Source organism: Globicephala melas, chromosome 10, assembly GCF_963455315.2.
Source record: "Globicephala melas chromosome 10, mGloMel1.2, whole genome shotgun sequence".
In the NCBI taxonomy this organism is placed as follows: domain Eukaryota; kingdom Metazoa; phylum Chordata; class Mammalia; order Artiodactyla; family Delphinidae; genus Globicephala; species Globicephala melas.
In genome coordinates, this window is record NC_083323.1 from 11,516,812 (window position 1) to 11,534,700 (window position 17,889).

Here is a 17,889-nt window from a genome sequence, read left to right on the forward strand (position 1 = left end):
CTAGTGAGGTTGAAGCTTTGCCTGCAACCCATCCCTCTTGTCCATGTGCCTTGGGAGTCATGGGCAAGAATGCTCACGGCTTCGTGGCTCAGGAGGGCACACAGCTGTAGGCTGTGCCCATCCTACAAGTGCCCATCAGCTGTAGGATAGACAGGTAAGTTGTGGTGTGTTCACATGGTGGAACACACAGACAGAAGTCCAAATGGGTCGATTACAGTGACACTTAAGTTGCTAAATGTCAAGATTTTAATGTTGAGCGACCAAGGTAAGACGAGGAATAAGAGTCGCCAGCCCTTACTGCGCACTCTATGGGCAGGCACGGTTCCAGGTGCTTTCAGATACCAACGCATCTGAGCCTCCCAGCAGCCTAAGGAAGTAGCTTGTCTTATAGCCTTACTACTCAGATGAGGCACAGAAAGTTAAGGACATCACCTAGGTGACGTCATAACAGGAGTCGTAAAGCCCATTGGACTCTGGTCCCGCTGTACCGTCTCCATAGAATTTATATAGGACAGATCCCTAATGTAAGTTCAGATTCATGCAGACATGGTGGAGCCTCAAAGGGAAACGAGGGAACTGTAAACATGAACTTTGGGGGAATAGTTCCCTTGGTGGGAAGGGTCAGTGGGTGGGGTTGGAGAGACAAGGACTTGGAAGCTTATGGTGACGTTCTTGCCCTTCATCCAGGAATTGGGTACGAGTGTGAATCATGATCATTTAAACAGCACGGATGTTTTGTAACAAATATTTGGCATTTTATGTAAGATTTGAAGACAAAGACAGATCTGTAGCCACTGAGGGGTCTGTTCGCATCTCTCCATTCTTCCTTCTCAGAGCGCCTGCGAAGAGAGGAGAAGCAGCGTCAGGAGCTGGAGAAGACCCGCCGGAAGCTAGAAGGAGACTCCACGGACCTCAGTGACCAGATCGCCGAGCTGCAGGCTCAGATTGCTGAGCTCAAGATGCAGCTGGCCAAGAAAGAGGAGGAGCTCCAGGCTGCCCTGGCCAGGTGAGGGCCAGAGCATCAGCCAGTGCCCGCACTCTCAGCGTGCTCCCTGCTGTGGCTCTCGGTGCACCAGTGAACTGCGGGCACGCGCTCCACTGTTGTCTTGGAAGCCAATTAATGACAAAACATTTTCTGTTCACTAAAAGTGCAGTCTAAGGCTTCTCTGTCATTTGTAATCCCCCCAAAAATTCATCCACAACCCTAGTCATCCAATCATAGTAATTCTTTCCTTTCCTTTTTAAAATTTCATGGCTACAGGCATGCTTTTAAAAAATAGATTTTATTTTTCCAGGCATATTTAGATTCATAACAAAATTGAGCAGAAGTTACAGCGAATTCCCAAGTCCCCACGTGAACAGCCTCCCTCATTAGCAACCTCCCCCGCAAGAGTGATACATTTGTTACAATTCATGAATGTGCACTGACACATCATTATCCCCCAAAGTCGGAGCACGTTTGTATTTCTACTTAGTTGCTGTAATCATGGACTGTAGCATTTTATTTCCTTTTTTTTTTTCAGTTAACATTTCATTTTTTTTTAATGTTTAAAGGACTGAATCTTAATTTGGAAAATGAAATGATTCTTCTGTAGGTTTTTGAATTCTCAAAGTGGAATAGCGCTAAGTCTTCTGGATGCGTCAGATGTTTTCGCTGAGAAGAGCTCCTAAGGGCCATGATTATGACTGCCAGAAGTGGCTTTGGCTGCACCTCTCTGAAGCCTTTTCTGCAGACTCTGCTCTCCGTAGGTGACAGTGACCTCGTCCTGATGTTGTTGCTCTCTTTGGCAGAGTGGAAGAAGAAGCCGCCCAGAAGAACATGGCCCTAAAGAAGATCCGGGAGCTGGAATCTCAGATTTCCGAACTCCAAGAAGACCTGGAGTCTGAGCGTGCTGCTAGGAATAAAGCTGAGAAGCAGAAACGGGACCTCGGGGAAGAGCTGGAGGCTCTAAAAACGGAGTTGGAGGACACTCTGGACTCCACGGCTGCCCAGCAGGAGCTCAGGTGTGTCTTGGGACCGACCGCCCCAGTCGCTGAGGGATAGGGGTGGTGGTGCAGGGAAGGGGAGGCTGTGGCCTGGGAGGGGTGGACCCCAAGTCTCTGCATACATACAGTGGCCTATTGTCATGGAGCAGAGAGCTCGGAAGCTGATGGTTCCTCAGCAGCTTCTCCCTAGAGTAGAAGAACTTGGCTTGGAGTTGGGGTGAGGCAAGGGTGGGCTTTAAAGCTGAAAGGCTACAGATGCCTCTACAAAGTGTGTCTGTGGGGAATTCCCTTGCAGTCCGGTGGTTGGGACGCTGCGCTCCCACTGCAGGGGGCACGAGTTCCATCCCTGGTTGGGAAGCGAAGATCCTGCATGCCGCGGCCAAATAAATAAATTAATTAATTTAATTAATCTGCTTATAACTCACTCCTGGCTCCTTGTATTTAGAATAAAATCCAATTCCTTACATAAAAGGCCTACAGTACATTTAAAAAAAAAAAAAAAGTGTGTCTGTGAGCCTGGGCTGTAGGATGCATGGCCATGGAGAGAGGCCAGCGGGCAGAAAGCTTCCTGGGGTGGCCAGTGCCCCTTGCCGGGTGCTCTCTGCTGCCACAGAAGAGCCCCAGGGCAGCACCGCTCCTGGATCCCTGGCCTCCCTCCTGAGGGCGTTTCTCTGTCCAGGTCCAAACGTGAACAGGAAGTGAACATCCTGAAGAAGACCCTCGAGGAGGAGGCAAAGACCCACGAGGCCCAGATCCAGGAGATGAGACAGAAGCACTCGCAGGCCGTGGAGGAGCTGGCAGAGCAGCTGGAGCAGACGAAGCGGGTGCGTGGGCCTCCCCAGGACTGGCTCCGTGAGGCTCTGCCACGGTCAGGGGGCCCTTGCAGGGTCTAGGCTCCAGCCCCTCGTGGCTGTGTGACTTGGGGATGTAGGTCCCTCTGTGCCTCAGTTTCCCCATCTGTAAGGGAGGCTGATGATAGCCCGTCTCCTACAATTAATGTGAGAGTTGGAGTTGGTAACATGTGAGGCACTTGGATAGTAAGGGCTCGGTAAGTTGTTCAAGAATCATTTATTCTCATTATTATCTTGTTCATCAACCTGCCAGACCAGAACATTTCATGGAATTGGAGTGACTCTGAGTTTCAGAGGGCCATCGGGGTCCCCTTTTCTGAAGCCCATCCCTTCTCTAGAACACCCCCAACAGGTGGTCAGTTGGAGTCTTCGTGGGAGAACCCTGGGGATGTTGACCCCAGATGGTTTCTCGGCTGTGGCCGGGCAGTTCCTGAACAAGGCCAGTCCTGCATCCGGTGGCCTCCAGCTCACGGCCACCCTTGGTGGCAGCCCGAGAAGGCAGAGGCTCTTCCACACGGCAACCTGTGCAATATTTTCAGAAACCTGCCTTGTCTACCTGTCTACCTTCAATTTCCACCTGGTTCTGGGCAGGTTGAAACCTTGCCTGGTCCTTTAGCTGTTTTCACCCAAAGTGACTTTGCATTCACGCTGGGTCCGGTTTACCCTTGAACTTGCCCGTGATGCTGTGGCTGGCTCGGTACGGACTAGATTGGGATTGTCGTGTTTATTCTGTAAACTCGGCTTTTATGTTGTTTGGAAGAACATCACTGTGTTACTTTGAACATCAGATTTTCAAGAGGCTTTTCTGGAAGTCTACCTACGAACAATTATAATTTCCATCACCCTATAATAACAGCTAAAATCTTAACATCTGCACTGATGGCATCTTGCCCTTGGACGCTCCCTGAAGCCGGTGCAGGAGGCCGGGCAGGGATGGTGTGAGAGCTGGGGGAGCCCACGTGCCGGGTGTCCGGCCCCAGCTGGGTGCTGAGTTCACATCAGGCCCAAGCCTTCCGAGTCTGGGACCCTTGCCAGCTCGTCATCCCCCAGACTTGCCCAGTGTCGTTTTTGCTGCAAAGGCAGCCAATTCTGGGTCTGGACCCGCCGGATCTTCAATGATGTTAGAAAGACCAGCCTCACATCACAGGTGCCCCCTTTCACGTCTTCGCTTTTCTCCCCGCTGCCAGGTGAAAGCCAACCTCGAGAAGGCCAAGCAGACCCTGGAGAATGAGCGAGGGGAGCTGGCCAACGAGGTGAAGGTGCTACTTCAGGGCAAGGGGGACTCCGAGCACAAGCGCAAGAAGGTGGAGGCCCAGCTTCAGGAGCTGCAGGTCAAGTTCACCGAGGGGGAGCGCGTGCGCACGGAGCTGGCCGACAAGGTCTCCAAGCTGCAGGTGAGGCCTCCGCCGGACCTCCTGGGTCCTGGCCCACATCGCCAGGGCTCCCGCTCTTGTCTCTCTCTCTCTCTCTCTCTCTCTCTGTCTCTGCAACCTGGCTCAATCTGCGAGGCCTCTGGGGTTCAGCCTGTGACTCAGGTCCAGCATGGCCGAGAGAGCCGAGGTGGGGCCCAAGCAGTCGTGGTCGAGCTCACGGGGCTTTGTCTCCCATCCGTGCGCAGGTCGAGCTGGACAATGTGACGGGTCTTCTCACCCAGTCGGACAGCAAGTCCAGCAAGCTCACCAAGGACTTCTCCACTCTGGAGTCACAGCTGCAGGACACGCAGGTAAGGGCGGGACGGCTCCTGTGCCCGCACGGCATTAGCTGTCAGGCTTCTGGGTCTTTGTCTCAGAGCGTCCTCCCCTGCATCCGCGGCTCTCTGCGTCCTCCCCTGCATCCGCGGCTCTCTGCGTCCTTCCCTGCATCCGCGGCTCTCTGCGTCCTCCCCTGCATCTGCGGCTCTCTGCGTCCTCCCCTGCATCCGCGGGCTCTCTGCGTCCTCCCGGCTCCTTGCCAGGTCTCTGCTGGCCGCCCCCTGAATCCGAGGGACTGCTCCCCTCTTCCACCAAGGGTATGGGGACCGCGAGGCCCTGACGCTGCGGGTCCTGAGCCCCTGCCCTCCTTGTTCTCGGAGTAGGAGCTCCTGCAGGAGGAGAACCGGCAGAAGCTGAGTCTGAGCACCAAGCTGAAGCAGGTGGAGGACGAGAAGAACTCCTTAAAGGAGCAGCTGGAGGAGGAGGAGGAGGCCAAGCGGAACCTCGAGAAGCAGATCGCCACCCTCCACGCCCAGGTCCGGAGCTGGCTCCCTGCAAGACACCCCTGGGAACTGTGGGCTGGAGCCTGCAGGCTGGGGAGCTTCTGGCGGGGCGCCCACCTGGACTCCAGGGCACAGCCCTGCCGCTGGGTCCACCCAGGCCTCCCCGAGCTGGACACCTTCCCCTGGGGGAGCTCCTGCCCTCCCCAGACCAGGGCTCATGCCTGGGGTCCCCAAGGAGAATTTAGGAACCCATGAACTTGGGTGGAGGAGACGTACATCGTCATTTCACCAATCTCCAGCTGGCCTTCGGCGTTTTCTTCTGTTACGAATGTAGGCAACAAGCCGTGGCCCTCGCAGTGCCGGTGGCCTGTTCAGTAGAAACCACTGGTCATCGTGTCCGAGCTGAGGGCAGGCCTTGGGAAGGTCATCGTGCTCCTAGCCACTCAGGAGCCTGCTCTCTGCTGTGCTGATAAAGAAGCACGATGGTTACTGAACCACAGTCTTAAAAAATACCCGACACCTGCACTTTTCTATATTGGTTTCTTGGTAATCCTGCGTATTTTGCTTTATGCACGTTCAAACCTCGTTATGAGAAGGAGGTCAGAGTCTTCTCTAGACTCTGAAAGGGTCCGGGGCCAAAGATAGACCAAGGGCCCTCTTCCGGATCCTGTCTTAGGACTTAAACGTGCCAGAAGATCTGCACCAGGTCGGGGAGGGTACAGGGTACCTGGATGGCGGTAGGGAGTGTGCGCACGGTGGCAGCTGTGTGTCCAGATGCGAGGAGGGGGCTGCGAGACGGACGCCTGCAGGCAGGGGGCACTAGGCTGCTGCCTGGGGGAGGGGAGGAGGCTTCCCACTGTAGGCCTCCGTCTTGGTACGAGCGGCTGGTGCGGGTCACGACTGAGAGGCCTTGCCGAGCTGACCTGTGGTGTCCGCCTCCCCCGGGCTCTGTGCGCTAGGCACCGGCCCTCTGCAGAACCTCCATTCCCCTGGCCCCAGAGGGAGCGGGAAGTGGCTGGGGGAGCCGTCTCCGTAACTGGGTTGGTGCCCCATTCCTCCGCTGGCGGGTGGCAGGCCAGCTCCCAGCTGTCCCAGGTGTGGCCACGTTACCCGAGCAGGTGCCGTGCTGGGTGCCTCCTGACCCCTTGCTCCCGCCCAGGTCACCGACATGAGGAAGAAGGTGGAGGACGGCGTGGGGTGCCTGGAGACGGCCGAGGAGGCCAAGAGGAAGCTCCAGAAGGACCTGGAGGGGCTGAGCCAGCGCTACGAGGAGAAGGTGGCCGCTTACGACAAGCTGGAGAAGACTAAGACGCGGCTGCAGCAGGAGCTGGACGACCTGCTCGTGGACCTGGACCACCAGCGGCAGAGCGTCTCCAACCTGGAGAAGAAGCAGAAGAAGTTCGACCAGGTGGGTGCTGTTGGTGCTGCCACCGCCTCATGTCCTCCCCTCTGCAGACACCCTGCCTCGGGCAGGGACCTCTGTCCGTCAGCCCAGCCCGGGGTCACCGTCACCAGCTCGGGAGGAGGCCCTGAGGGGCAGGCGCTCAGAGGGCCCTCCCAGATTCCAGCTTGTTGAGGCGCCTGGAAAGAAAGCGCTCACGATAGGTTTGGGAGCAACTTTTCCCCTTTCCTGGTTTTTTATGTTTTTCGAATCTTCTCTAATTAGAATTTTTCTTTATACGTTCATAGCTCTTGCTTACTCCAGGAGATCTGAGGCAGCTTACCGAGACGCAGGCAGTGGGGTGGGATAGAAAAATGGAATCGTGCAGTCTAAAGCGTTTCCCATCTGTCCCATTTAAGAAATAAGTCCATGGAATAAAGAGGTGCTGCAACAAAGGGAAGGGGGAGGGGGGAAAATAAGATGATACGGTCAGGGTGGGCCAGCGCAGGGAAAAGATGCCGCACGTCCTTGGAGGGGGGCCACAAGGGATTCGCGCCTCCGCGCAGCCAGATTCGCTTTCTTTTCAAGGTAAACACCAACCAGTCATTCAGGAAAACCAGGGGCTTTCCGGGTCCTGAGGGTGAAATATTTACTGCCTGTGGGTTCTCCCGGAAGGGGCACTGAGTGTCATAAAGAACCTCGGTTACTAAGTGATAAAAGTTACACAGACTCCAGTGGGTTGTGGCAGAGGCCATCTCCACCTCCGTCTGCTTATGAGGACACGCTGCACAGCACGTGTCACAATCGGAAGCAGCGGCTCGCTGCTCTCCTTGGTCCCCCTCCCCCCAGTCCTGGCCCCTGGGACCCTCCTTCCCCAGGGAGTTCGGGCCCAGATGCTTTACCTGCCAGAGGCCAGCAGGCCCTAAGCTCTTTCTGAGAGCCGGTTGCTCGAGCCTCATGGTGCCCTTCTGTCTCCCAGCTCCTGGCCGAGGAGAAGACCATCTCCGCCAAGTACGCAGAGGAGCGCGACCGGGCAGAGGCCGAGGCCCGGGAGAAGGAGACCAAGGCGCTGTCTCTGGCCCGGGCTCTGGAGGAGGCCGTGGAGCAGAAGGCGGAGCTGGAGCGGCTCAACAAGCAATTCCGTGCGGAGATGGAGGACCTCATGAGCTCCAAGGACGACGTCGGCAAGAGCGTGAGTCCCCGAGCCCACGGCCGGCACTGGGGCGGGGGTGGGGGGGGAGGGAGATGGCCTCAGGACGCGAAGGATTAGGGGCTCACGGACACTGAGGCTGGGGACTGGGGGCCTTGCGCCCCTCTGTTCCTGACCGCATCCCCTCGGCGGCAGGTCCACGAGCTGGAGAAGTCCAAGCGGGCCCTGGAGCAGCAGGTGGAGGAGATGAAGACCCAGCTCGAGGAGCTGGAGGACGAGCTGCAGGCCACCGAGGACGCCAAGCTGCGGCTGGAGGTGAACCTGCAGGCCATGAAGGCCCAGTTCGAGCGGGACCTGCAGGGCCGCGACGAGCAGAGCGAGGAGAAGAAGAAGCAGCTGGTCAGACAGGTGCGGACGGCCCTCCCACTCCCCTGGGCAGAGGCGGGCAGGGAGCCCCGGGTTCTGGGGGCTCCTTTCTCCTTCCGCTGGGACTGGGGGAGTCCCCTGATTACACCCTCCACGTCCTCACATTCCAATCCTCTGTCTGGAGGTCAGTGACCCCCTCTACTAGGGTTTTATGGTCAGGAGTCCTCCCTGTCCCTGGACGCCCCGTGGACGCCACGGGACTGGACCAAGCCCACCCGGGCCGTGAGCTGAGGCAGGGTCTGTGGGTACGTCCGGTTTCCTGAGCCGTTGGCATCGCCCCAGGTGCGGGAGATGGAAACTGAGCTGGAGGATGAGAGGAAGCAGCGCTCGATGGCCGTAGCTGCTCGGAAGAAGCTGGAGATGGACCTGAAGGACCTGGAGGCCCACATCGACTCGGCCAACAAGAACCGGGACGAAGCCATCAAACAGCTGCGGAAGCTGCAGGTGAGCTCAGGCTGGACCCAACCAGATCCGGCCGCACATGGCAGCGCTGGGCTCAGCACGGGGCTGGGACACTAGTGGGGTGGCCGGTGAATGCTGGGAAGTGCCACGTTGCCCTCCCCGAGGAAGGTCTTGGGTGCCTTTAGCTCCATCTCCCAGATGGAGACCCAGAAGCTGAGCAGAAACAAACTAGTCAGAAGCAAACTTGCAGTAAGATTGTTGTCTTTGAGTGAAACAAACAAGTGTAAACCTAGAAATGCAATGGCGTTATAGTCACTTAGTGGCAGATTTCTAGAATAAACCAGACGTGGCCCATCCCAGCCTTAACGGACAATGGTGGAAGTTTCCAAGCTGATGGTTCAGAGAAGCAGCTCGGAGCACAGAACACATACTTGGCCTCATCAGTAATGAAAGAATAATAAGTTTAAAAAACCAGCTCTGAGATGCCACATCATATCCAGCAAACCGGCAACAATAAGAACGAGTGTAAACGCTGGTGTTTGCGAGGTCGTAGGGCATAGGTGCTCTCATTGCGGTGGCCACTCTACCTGGTACCACTTGGCCTTGCCCAGCAAGGGTTGTATCCTTTGGCCTGGGGAATCCCAATTTGGGATTTATCTCCAAAAGGGAAAAAAACACAACTATTTCCCAAGATCTTCAGAGTTAAAACGAATCACCAGTGAACAAAGGACACGTGACTGCGCCATGTTGCCGGGACTAACCTGGCAGGTGGCCGTTGACCTGGAGCAGTGGGGATGGCCCCAGAGCGCGGGATCCAAGTCAACAGGAGGCGGTAGAAAGTAAACAAAAACATAGCTGGACTAATACCCACCCGGGGACTAACGCTGCCGCAGGTGTGCTTTGTAGATCCTGACAGTTAAAAGCGTGTAAAGATGGTATAGAATAAAGGGAAGCTGTGTCTTTCCTCTTTTGCCCTTTTATAGCCATGTTGGTTGAATGTGGCCACAGGCTGAGGCCCAGCCGTCGGTCCCTGTCGGCGGGCACTGTGTGGGCACACGGGAGCGGTGGGACAGTGGCACCAAGTCTCTCCTCCCCGCCCTCAGGCCCAGATGAAGGACTGCGTGCGGGAGCTGGAGGACACGCGCGCCTCCCGCGAGGAGATCCTGGCGCAGGCCAAGGAGAACGAGAAGAAGCTGAAGAGCATGGAGGCCGAGATGATCCAGCTGCAGGAGGTGGGCCGGGCCGGAGCAGGGCGCTCGGGGCCTCCACCCACCTGCCGGGGCCACCCGGGCAGACCTGGAAGAACGGCCAAGCTCCAGCGATGGGCTGGTGTGGTTCTTGCTTTCTGAAAGAATTGCCCCTCGGGGTTTCATGAAGTAGCAAGGCTCCCTGGTGTGATTAGAACGTGTGTGTGTGTGTGTGTGTGTGTGTGTGTGTGAATTAACTCGTCACCTCCTGGGGCCGGCTCCCTCGCGTGAATCACCACCACCTGTGGTGACTTCCTGCCTGGCGAGGAGGGGTCCCTCCCAGAGGCTTACGGCGCCTTGTCCTCACACGAGGCAGGTCGGGAAAGCGTCCCCAGGCTCTAGGCAGCCTTCTGCCTTGATGATGCTGGCTACCCAGTTGCTCCTAGCTGGGCCAGACATCCAGGCTCTCCTCGTCTGCCCTGACCAGACCGGCTGTGCCCTCCTGCACACGTGGGTCTCTGGTGAGGCCGCCTCACCCTCAGGGTGAAGCTCTTGCCCCCGCCGGCTTTCAGAGCCCCACACTGTGGCCTTAACTCACGTCTTTGTCCTGTCGCCCCTGCTTCCTGTCTGCCTGGAAGGTAGAGGGACCAGCATCCCGTCAGGCCAGGATGATTTCCTGTTTATTGCAACATCCCCGGCACCTGGCTTAGTTTTAATTTTATTTATTTATTTATTTATTTATTTTTATTTTTGGCTGCGTTGGGTCTTTGTGGCTGTGCGCAGGCGTTTCTCTAGTTGCGGCGAGCTGGGGCTACTCCTCGTTGCGGTGCACGGGCTTCTCATTGCGGTGGCTTCTCGTTGCAAAGCACGGGCTCTAGGTGCGCGGGCTTCAGTAGTTGCGGCACGCGGACTCAGTAGTTGCGGCGCACGGGCTCAGTAGTTGTGGCTCGCGGGCTCTTGAATGCAGGCTCAGTACCTGTGGCGCACGGGCTTACCTGCTCCGCGGCATGTGGGATCCTCGCAGACCAGGGCTCGAACCCGTGTCCCCTGCATTGGCAGGCGGATTCTTAACCACTGCGCCACCAGGGAAGCCCTGGCTTAGTTCTTAGCGCTTAGGTATGGGGCTGTGTGATCATACGGCGCCTCAGCTGTGGCCTCAGAGGGGCTCCTGGGAACGGGCTTCGTGGAGGAGGCAGGCCTGGGAAGGGGTTTGGGAAGAGGGGGCCAGGGGCTCAGAGTGCCGGGAACAGAGGAGGGCTGTTGGCTGCGGGCGGCCCCGGCGGGTCACATTCGGGTTCCCGTGGCAGGACCTGGCAGCTGCCGAGCGCGCCAAGCGCCAGGCCCAGCAGGAGCGGGACGAGCTGGCCGACGAGATGGCCAACAGCAGCGGCAAAGGGTGAGCCGGCGCGAGTGTGAGCGGGTGCGGGGTTCCCCGCTCTGGTTCGGCCCCTCTCACCTCCCCCCCCCCCACTCCCCAGTGCCCTGGCGCTGGAGGAGAAGCGGCGCCTGGAGGCCCGCATCGCACAGCTGGAGGAGGAGCTGGAGGAGGAGCAGGGCAACACAGAGCTGGTGAACGACAGGCTGAAGAAGGCCAACCTGCAGGTGAGCGGCGGGGCTCTCTGCACACCAGGGCACCCTCAGTGACGCAGGTGGGCCTCCCCAGTGGCAGAGGCAGAGGCGGCCGCCCCCTGATGCTTAGGGGACAATGTCCTGGTGCCTGCACTGGCTCCTTGGTTCCTCTCTCTCTCGGGCACTGAGCTGCTTCTGGACCCTTTATGCTGGGCAGCTCCCTCTTGTGGGAAGGCCTAGTGATCAGGGGCCCTGCAGGGTCCAGCTGCCCCTCCTCTGCCCCCGGCCGGGATCCCCGCCTTCCTCAAGGTCACCAGCCCTTCTCCCACAGATCGACCAGATCAACACCGACCTGAACCTGGAGCGCAGTCACGCCCAGAAGAACGAGAACGCGCGGCAGCAGCTGGAGCGCCAGAACAAGGAGCTCAAGGTCAAGCTGCAGGAGATGGAGGGCACTGTCAAGTCCAAGTACAAGGCCTCCATCACCGCCCTCGAGGCCAAGATCGCACAGCTAGAGGAGCAGCTGGACAACGAGACCAAGTGGGTGCCCCTCGCCCGTCACCGGCTCCTCTGTGTGCCCATCCCTGAGACTGTTTCCCCCCATCCTGACGGGGCTCTCATCCCTTTCCCTGGGCCTTTTGCTGGGGCTTGTGGAGTTTGAATAGGACCCACAGCCCACTTCTAAAGTTGGGGAGCCTGATGACTCTCTGAGGGCTGAATCCGAGAGGTGGGGTTCCCACCCACCTGGGCAGCCCATCTGTGGGCTCAACAAGACTGAGACTTCTTTGGGGGTAATGGGGGTCAGTCTTCCTTTTTGCTTTTTCTTTGGCTGCACTGGGCAGCATGTGCGATCTTAGTTCCCTTGACCAGGGATTGAACCCGTGCCCCCTGCACTGGAAGTGCAGAGTCTTTAACCACTGGATCGCCAGGGAAGTCCTCTTTTTCCTCGCTTTATATGTGCTCTCTGAGATGTGTCAGTTCCCTTCCCTGAACCTCAGTTTCCTTATCTGTGAAATGGGGCTAATCCCAGTGCCTTCATAAGAGTGTTCAGTAAAGGCGGTCTACCTTAGCAGCAGGGGAAGTACCAGTGAGGCCCGGGAATGGGTGGCCCGGCCTGTGGATTTGTCGGCCAGACCTTCCGAAAGAGGGTGCCCCCCTGAGCCTCTGTGTTCATGCCTTTCAGGGAGCGCCAGGCGGCTTCCAAGCAGGTGCGTCGGGCCGAGAAGAAGCTGAAGGATGTGTTGCTGCAGGTGGATGATGAGCGGAGAAGCGCCGAGCAGTACAAGGACCAGGTGTGTTGGCGGCGGAGCGGGGCCCTGCCCCTTGGCGGCTGAGGGCGGGGAGGGCCACAGGCATGTGGGGTCGTGACCGGGGCCCCTGGCCACGCGTCTCCGCAGGCGGACAAGGCGTCTACCCGCCTGAAGCAGCTCAAGCGGCAGCTGGAGGAGGCCGAGGAAGAGGCCCAGCGGGCTAATGCCTCCCGCCGGAAACTGCAGCGTGAGCTGGAGGATGCCACGGAGACCGCGGATGCCATGAACCGCGAGGTCAGCTCCCTCAAGAACAAGCTCAGGTGAGCCCCGCCGGCCCCACCCGCCCCTTCACAGGACCCTTTCTCCTTCAAAAAGTTAGTTTGTCCTGAAGAGCAGAATTTGGAAAATGAGGCTCCTATAAACTCAGTCACCTTTCTCAGCTAGATGTCAACGAGCGAGGCGCTTAATGACGCCGAGAAAGTGCCGGTCAGAGAGCCCTTCCTCGTTCTCCTTGCCTCCTGGGCTGTAGCCCGGCCTTTTTTTTTTTTTTCTTAAACTTACTTATTTATTTATTTATCGCCGTGCCGGGTCTTTGTTGCTGTGCGCGGGCTTTCTCTAGTTGTGGTGCGTGGGCTTTTCATTGCGGTGGCTTCTCTTGTTGCAGAGCACGGGCTCTAGGCACGTGGGCTTTAGTAGTTGTGGCACGTGGGCTCAGTAGTTGTGGCGCATGGGCTTAGTTGCTCCGTGGCCTATGGGATCTTCCCGGACCAGGGATCGAACCCGTGTCCCCTACATTGGTAGGTGGATTCTCAACCCCTGTGCCACCAGGGAGGTCCTAGCCCTGCCTTTTAAATAAACTCTCCGGGTGATTTCTTCCCGTCCTGCCTGAAGAGTCTGTTCCTGTCGCAGCGCTAAACCTGATGAGAACGTTTTCAGGTTTTGTCAACTGCAAGTTGCTTGAGGCAACCGGCCGGTCCCTGGCGCAGCTTCAGGCGCCGGGTGAATACGGGCATCTTCTAGCTCTGAACCAATGGAAAGGGCTGCTTGGCAATTCTCAAAGGAACGTCACATTCAGGCAGCATGAAATGGTTGAGGCAGAGGGTCTTCTTGGTCGAGATTCTCACTGCTTCCCTCCTTTTCCCAGGGATCGTTTTTTAAAGCATGAAAGCAACAAGAGCAGACAGTCTGGTCAGTGTGTGATACCGCTTTTCTTAGCGGGGACCGGAAGGAGACGCCTGTCTCTGTGCGCTGTACACAGTCATTGTGTGTCTCTTGGTTTCGCCTGTTTGGTGCTGAGTGTGGTCAGAGGGTGGCATTTTGCAGGGGCAGCTTCGTCTGCTCTTGTGCCTCCCCGCTTTGAATCAGCCCCCATTACCTGACGGATTTTTGCTAGTGTTTTGGGTGAAAGTGGGAAGCTTCAGGCCGGGGGGGCAGGAGGGGACAGCCCTCCTGTCCCCGCTGGAGGCTGTGTCCCCGGAGGCCCCCCTCCCACCGTTGCTTCTCCCCGTGGGATGTCAGGAGCTAGTTTCCTCTAAAGATCACTTTGAAACACATGAGCTGTACTGCGGCCGCCTGGCCAGCACTGCTGACCGCTGCCTCTGCCCCCAGGCGTGGGGACCTGCCGTTCGTCGTGCCCCGCCGAATGGCCCGGAAAGGTGCCGGCGACTGCTCGGACGAGGAGGTGGACGGCAAAGCCGACGCGGCTGAGGCCAAAGCTGCCGAGTAACAACCTCTTCTTCTTCTGCTGCCCGAGACGGACGACAGCACCGACTCCACTTCCCCTTCCCAGCCCTGCAGCACCCCTCCTCCCTCCTGGGACTGCTGTGACCGTGACCCCACCTCGTCCCCCCAGGCCAGGGGACCTCAGGCCTCACCTCCCCGCCCATCCCGCCAGGCCTCCTTGAAGGGCTTCCGGCTTCCTCCGCTGCAGCCTGCTCCCCTCCCCCCTCCCCCCCCCCGCCCCCCGGAATCTAATACCAAAGAGTCAGGGTCCTGGGCCCTGGCCCGGGAACAGAGTGACCAGCAGTATCCCCCCCACCCCTTCCCTTGCCGAAAAGCACAAGATGGTGAGGTGAGGAGGGCGGGCCTCCGGGGATGGGCAAGAGAGTTTTCTACGAATCTATTTTTCTTCAGACTAAGGAGTTTTGCTAGCCCGACGCCCCAGAAGAGTTGTCACCTTCCCCCGCCTCCGCCACCCTCTCCCTTCTTTGCTGTTGGCAATCACACGCGGTGACCTCACACCCTCTGCCCCAGCGGCCCCCCACTCCCGTGGGCTCTGGGTGGTCCGGCATGAGCAGGCCCAGGGGGTCCACTTCTGTGCAGGGCACGGGAAGCTGGCGCAGGGAAGGAGGGGCGTTCCTCCCCACCCCTGCCGGGCAGCGCCACCACCACCTTCCTGATTCTGAAATGTCTCAAGTGCAATGATGACCCCTTTCCCTCCTTTGCCGAGGGCAGCCCACCCCTGCTGCAGCAGGGCTTCTGGGCTGAGAAGACAGGGCCCAGGGGCCAAGCTGGAGAGGCCAGCCGTGGCCTCTTCCAACACTCTTGGGGACCAAATATATTTAATGGTTAAGGGACTTGTCCCGAGCCTGACAGCCAGAGCAGTGGAAAGGGCCAGGTGATCTCGAACCTACTCCAGGACTGGAGCCCGAGGGTAGCTGACCTGCACCGTTGACTCAGTATAATTCAAGACTCTGCCATCTGCACAGATATTTTTAAAAGAAAAAAACAGTTGTCTTTTCTCCCTCTAACTGTAATAAATGGTAAAATTCCAAGTCTTTATCACTGCCTTTCCTTTGGAACCACGTCTAGAAGAGAGTAGCTTGTCCTACACTGGTCTACACTGGTGGCTGATCCCCGTATTCCTAACTGTTCTGTATATGCTGCATTTAGACTTACTTATGGCAAAAAAGGCATTTTTTTTTTTTTAAGGAAACAAACTCTCAAGAAATCATGAAGATATATAAAAGCTACATATGCCTAAAAAGCTCTGAATTCAGGTCCCAGTTGCTGTCACAAAGGAGTGAACAGAACTCCCACCCCTGCCCTTTTTTTATATAATGGAAGTGCCTTAGCATGGTTGCAGCCGCCACCACTACAGTGAGCTGGTTTACAGATGTTTTCCACTGAGCATCACAATAAAGACAACCTTGTGCTACGAGCCATGTGTCTGGGGGTGTCTCTGCGCCGGAGCAGGTGGCCTAGAAGGGACTGTACCTGGGCCACCTAGAAGGGACTGTACCTGGGCCACCTAGAAGGGACTGTACCTGGACCACCTAGAAGGGACTGTGCTTTGCTTCTGCAGCAGGCACCTACTTTGTGCAATTTCTGGAAGCTTCCAGGAATGCAGCTCAGCTGGGGCACAGGCTCCAGTAGGGAGTGACAGTCACGCAGAAAGGCAGGCTGGCCAGATTCAAGGATGCTAAGAGTGTCTCATAAATCTTGGTTCCTTTCAGTTCCTGAGTACCTACTATGTGATGGACACTGAGCTGGCCTGGGGGATAGAGATACAAGGCCCAGGCGCTGACTTCCAGAAGCTTTCTTAGTCATCAGACGATGCAAAGCCTGCCCTATGGAGGTTCATCCCAGGTACCATAGAAGGGGGAATGAGGGAGTCGGTGCTGAGGCCTGTGGGTACTGGGGCAGGGGCTCTTCACAAGACCGTCAGAGCCTTTGTTCCTTCCTTCTTCATGCTTTGAACAAAGGCTGAGCATAGACCAGGCCCCTTGCCAAGCGCTGGGAGTGCGAGGGCAGGGGAGACAGATGTCCCTGCAGTTGCAGGCAGGACGGGGGGCAGGCAAAGGCTCTCCTTAGAGAAGGGGTTTGGTGCCCACTTGATCCAAGGTGTGGACTCAGGCAGCAGGTCTGCATGCGGGCCCTCGGGGCCACTGTGTGGCTGGCCCGATTGCTAAGGAGAGCTGCAGACTCCTAGACAGGGCACCCACCAGGCCTCCAGCAGCCGACCCATCCAGCCTCCGAGGAGGTGCACTTTCGGGCCCTGGGAAGGGAGCTGCAGGAGGTGATGGGAGAGGCGGGTGGGCGCCATCGCTGGAGCCTGGGGTGCCGCTTCCCTTAGAGGTTCTGGGCGGGGGCCTTCCTCGCCGCTCCCAGCTTGCGGTGTCTCCAGCCTTCCTTGGCTCGTGGCCGCATCACTCCAGTCTCTGCCTCTGTCTCTTCGTGGCCTTCTCCCCTACGCTGCTCTCTCTGTGTGTCTCTTATAAGGATGCTAGTCGTTGGATTTAGTGCCCACTTAGATAATCATTGTTGATCTCAAGATGTTTAACTTAAAGGATTTCCAAACACCCTTTTCCACATAAGGTCACATTCACAGGTTGCAGAGATGAGGTCACGGACATACATTTTTTTGGAGGGGGAGCACCCATTGAACCCACTACAGGACCCAACAAATATCGGTTCTCCCCCCTTAAGGTCCTCTGGCTTGACTGTTCACCTTGTGCAGGGGAAGTACTGGACCAGGTGCCAACCTCTGCCCACCAAGGGGGTGCAGCCCCAGGGTGACCTGACCGCCCACCATGCATGAGCATGAGAGCCCAGGGGCTACTGATTCCAAAGGCCCCTGTGGAAGGGAGGGGTCTTTGCTCCGTCTCCAGCTGTCCACGTGCTCTCTGTGGAGGCTAAAGCTTGCTAATGCCCCTCCTCCTCCCAGCCTCTCTCTCATTACTCTTGGTCATCCCTCCTCTCTGCTGGGCCCTGAGGTGGACCGTTCACCCTGGTCCCAGCATGTTCTCACTTCTCCATTTGCGTCCACTGTGCTGTCAACTTTCCCACTGGTCTTCGACTGGTGGCATTAGAGACCTCCTCATCCCTAATTCTGACCAGTTGATTATTTTTGCAAACAATTCCAAATCTTCCACCCAGCCTATGGTTATGAACACAAAAGCTGGCTTCTGCACATGGCCGGCCAGTGTCTGGCACAGTGGTTCTGTGCTGAGAACGTTAATCCTATGTGGTCAGTGCCAGGTCATTGCACAGGGCCATGTATAGGCAAGTGAAACTAGACTAATCACAAAAGAAGAGGGTAGAACTTATCACCTAGATTCCATCTTATTTCTCCTGGGGACCCCAGTGGGCTTTGCCAGTGACACCACTTTGACTTTTGGTATTGGAAGAGTCGGGTTTTGGGGGTTTTTTTTGCAGTCCGCGGGCTTCTCACTGTTGTGGCCTCTCCCGTTGCGGAGCACAGGCTCCAGATGCGCAGGCTCAGCGGCCATGGCTCACGGGCCCAGCCGCTCCACGGCATGTGGGATTTTCCCGGACCGGGGCACGAGCCCGCGTCCCCTGCATTGGCAGGCGGACTCTCAACCACTGCGCCACCAGGGAAGCCTGGAAGAGTCAGTTTTTTTAAATTAGTTTATCAGTTAAATCTTGATTACTAATGGAAATGAAAGGGCGGGCATATGGATAATTAAAAATCGATGAACCGATGGAAGGGAGACAAGGTGGTGAAATAGAACGACCTTGAGCTCACTTCGC

General features: G+C 57.2%; 1 protein-coding gene across 1 annotated transcript in view; it reads left to right on the top strand.

Moving 5' to 3' along the window:
* The window catches only part of MYH9 (myosin heavy chain 9), a 92,997-nt gene extending 77,441 nt beyond the window's left edge, over nucleotides 1-15,556 (top strand). The window contains exons 25-41 of the mRNA XM_030856098.2: nucleotides 835-1,006; nucleotides 1,792-2,004; nucleotides 2,666-2,810; nucleotides 4,025-4,231; nucleotides 4,456-4,560; nucleotides 4,912-5,064; nucleotides 6,191-6,439; nucleotides 7,392-7,604; nucleotides 7,758-7,970; nucleotides 8,271-8,432; nucleotides 9,494-9,622; nucleotides 10,885-10,973; nucleotides 11,056-11,179; nucleotides 11,478-11,686; nucleotides 12,330-12,438; nucleotides 12,544-12,716; nucleotides 14,005-15,556. Coding sequence (XP_030711958.1) covers nucleotides 835-1,006; nucleotides 1,792-2,004; nucleotides 2,666-2,810; nucleotides 4,025-4,231; nucleotides 4,456-4,560; nucleotides 4,912-5,064; nucleotides 6,191-6,439; nucleotides 7,392-7,604; nucleotides 7,758-7,970; nucleotides 8,271-8,432; nucleotides 9,494-9,622; nucleotides 10,885-10,973; nucleotides 11,056-11,179; nucleotides 11,478-11,686; nucleotides 12,330-12,438; nucleotides 12,544-12,716; nucleotides 14,005-14,122 — 2,783 coding nt within the window. The 3' untranslated portion in view covers nucleotides 14,123-15,556. The remainder of the gene's footprint in view (nucleotides 1-834; nucleotides 1,007-1,791; nucleotides 2,005-2,665; nucleotides 2,811-4,024; nucleotides 4,232-4,455; nucleotides 4,561-4,911; nucleotides 5,065-6,190; nucleotides 6,440-7,391; nucleotides 7,605-7,757; nucleotides 7,971-8,270; nucleotides 8,433-9,493; nucleotides 9,623-10,884; nucleotides 10,974-11,055; nucleotides 11,180-11,477; nucleotides 11,687-12,329; nucleotides 12,439-12,543; nucleotides 12,717-14,004) is intronic.
* The last annotated feature ends 2,333 nt before the right edge of the window (nucleotides 15,557-17,889 follow it).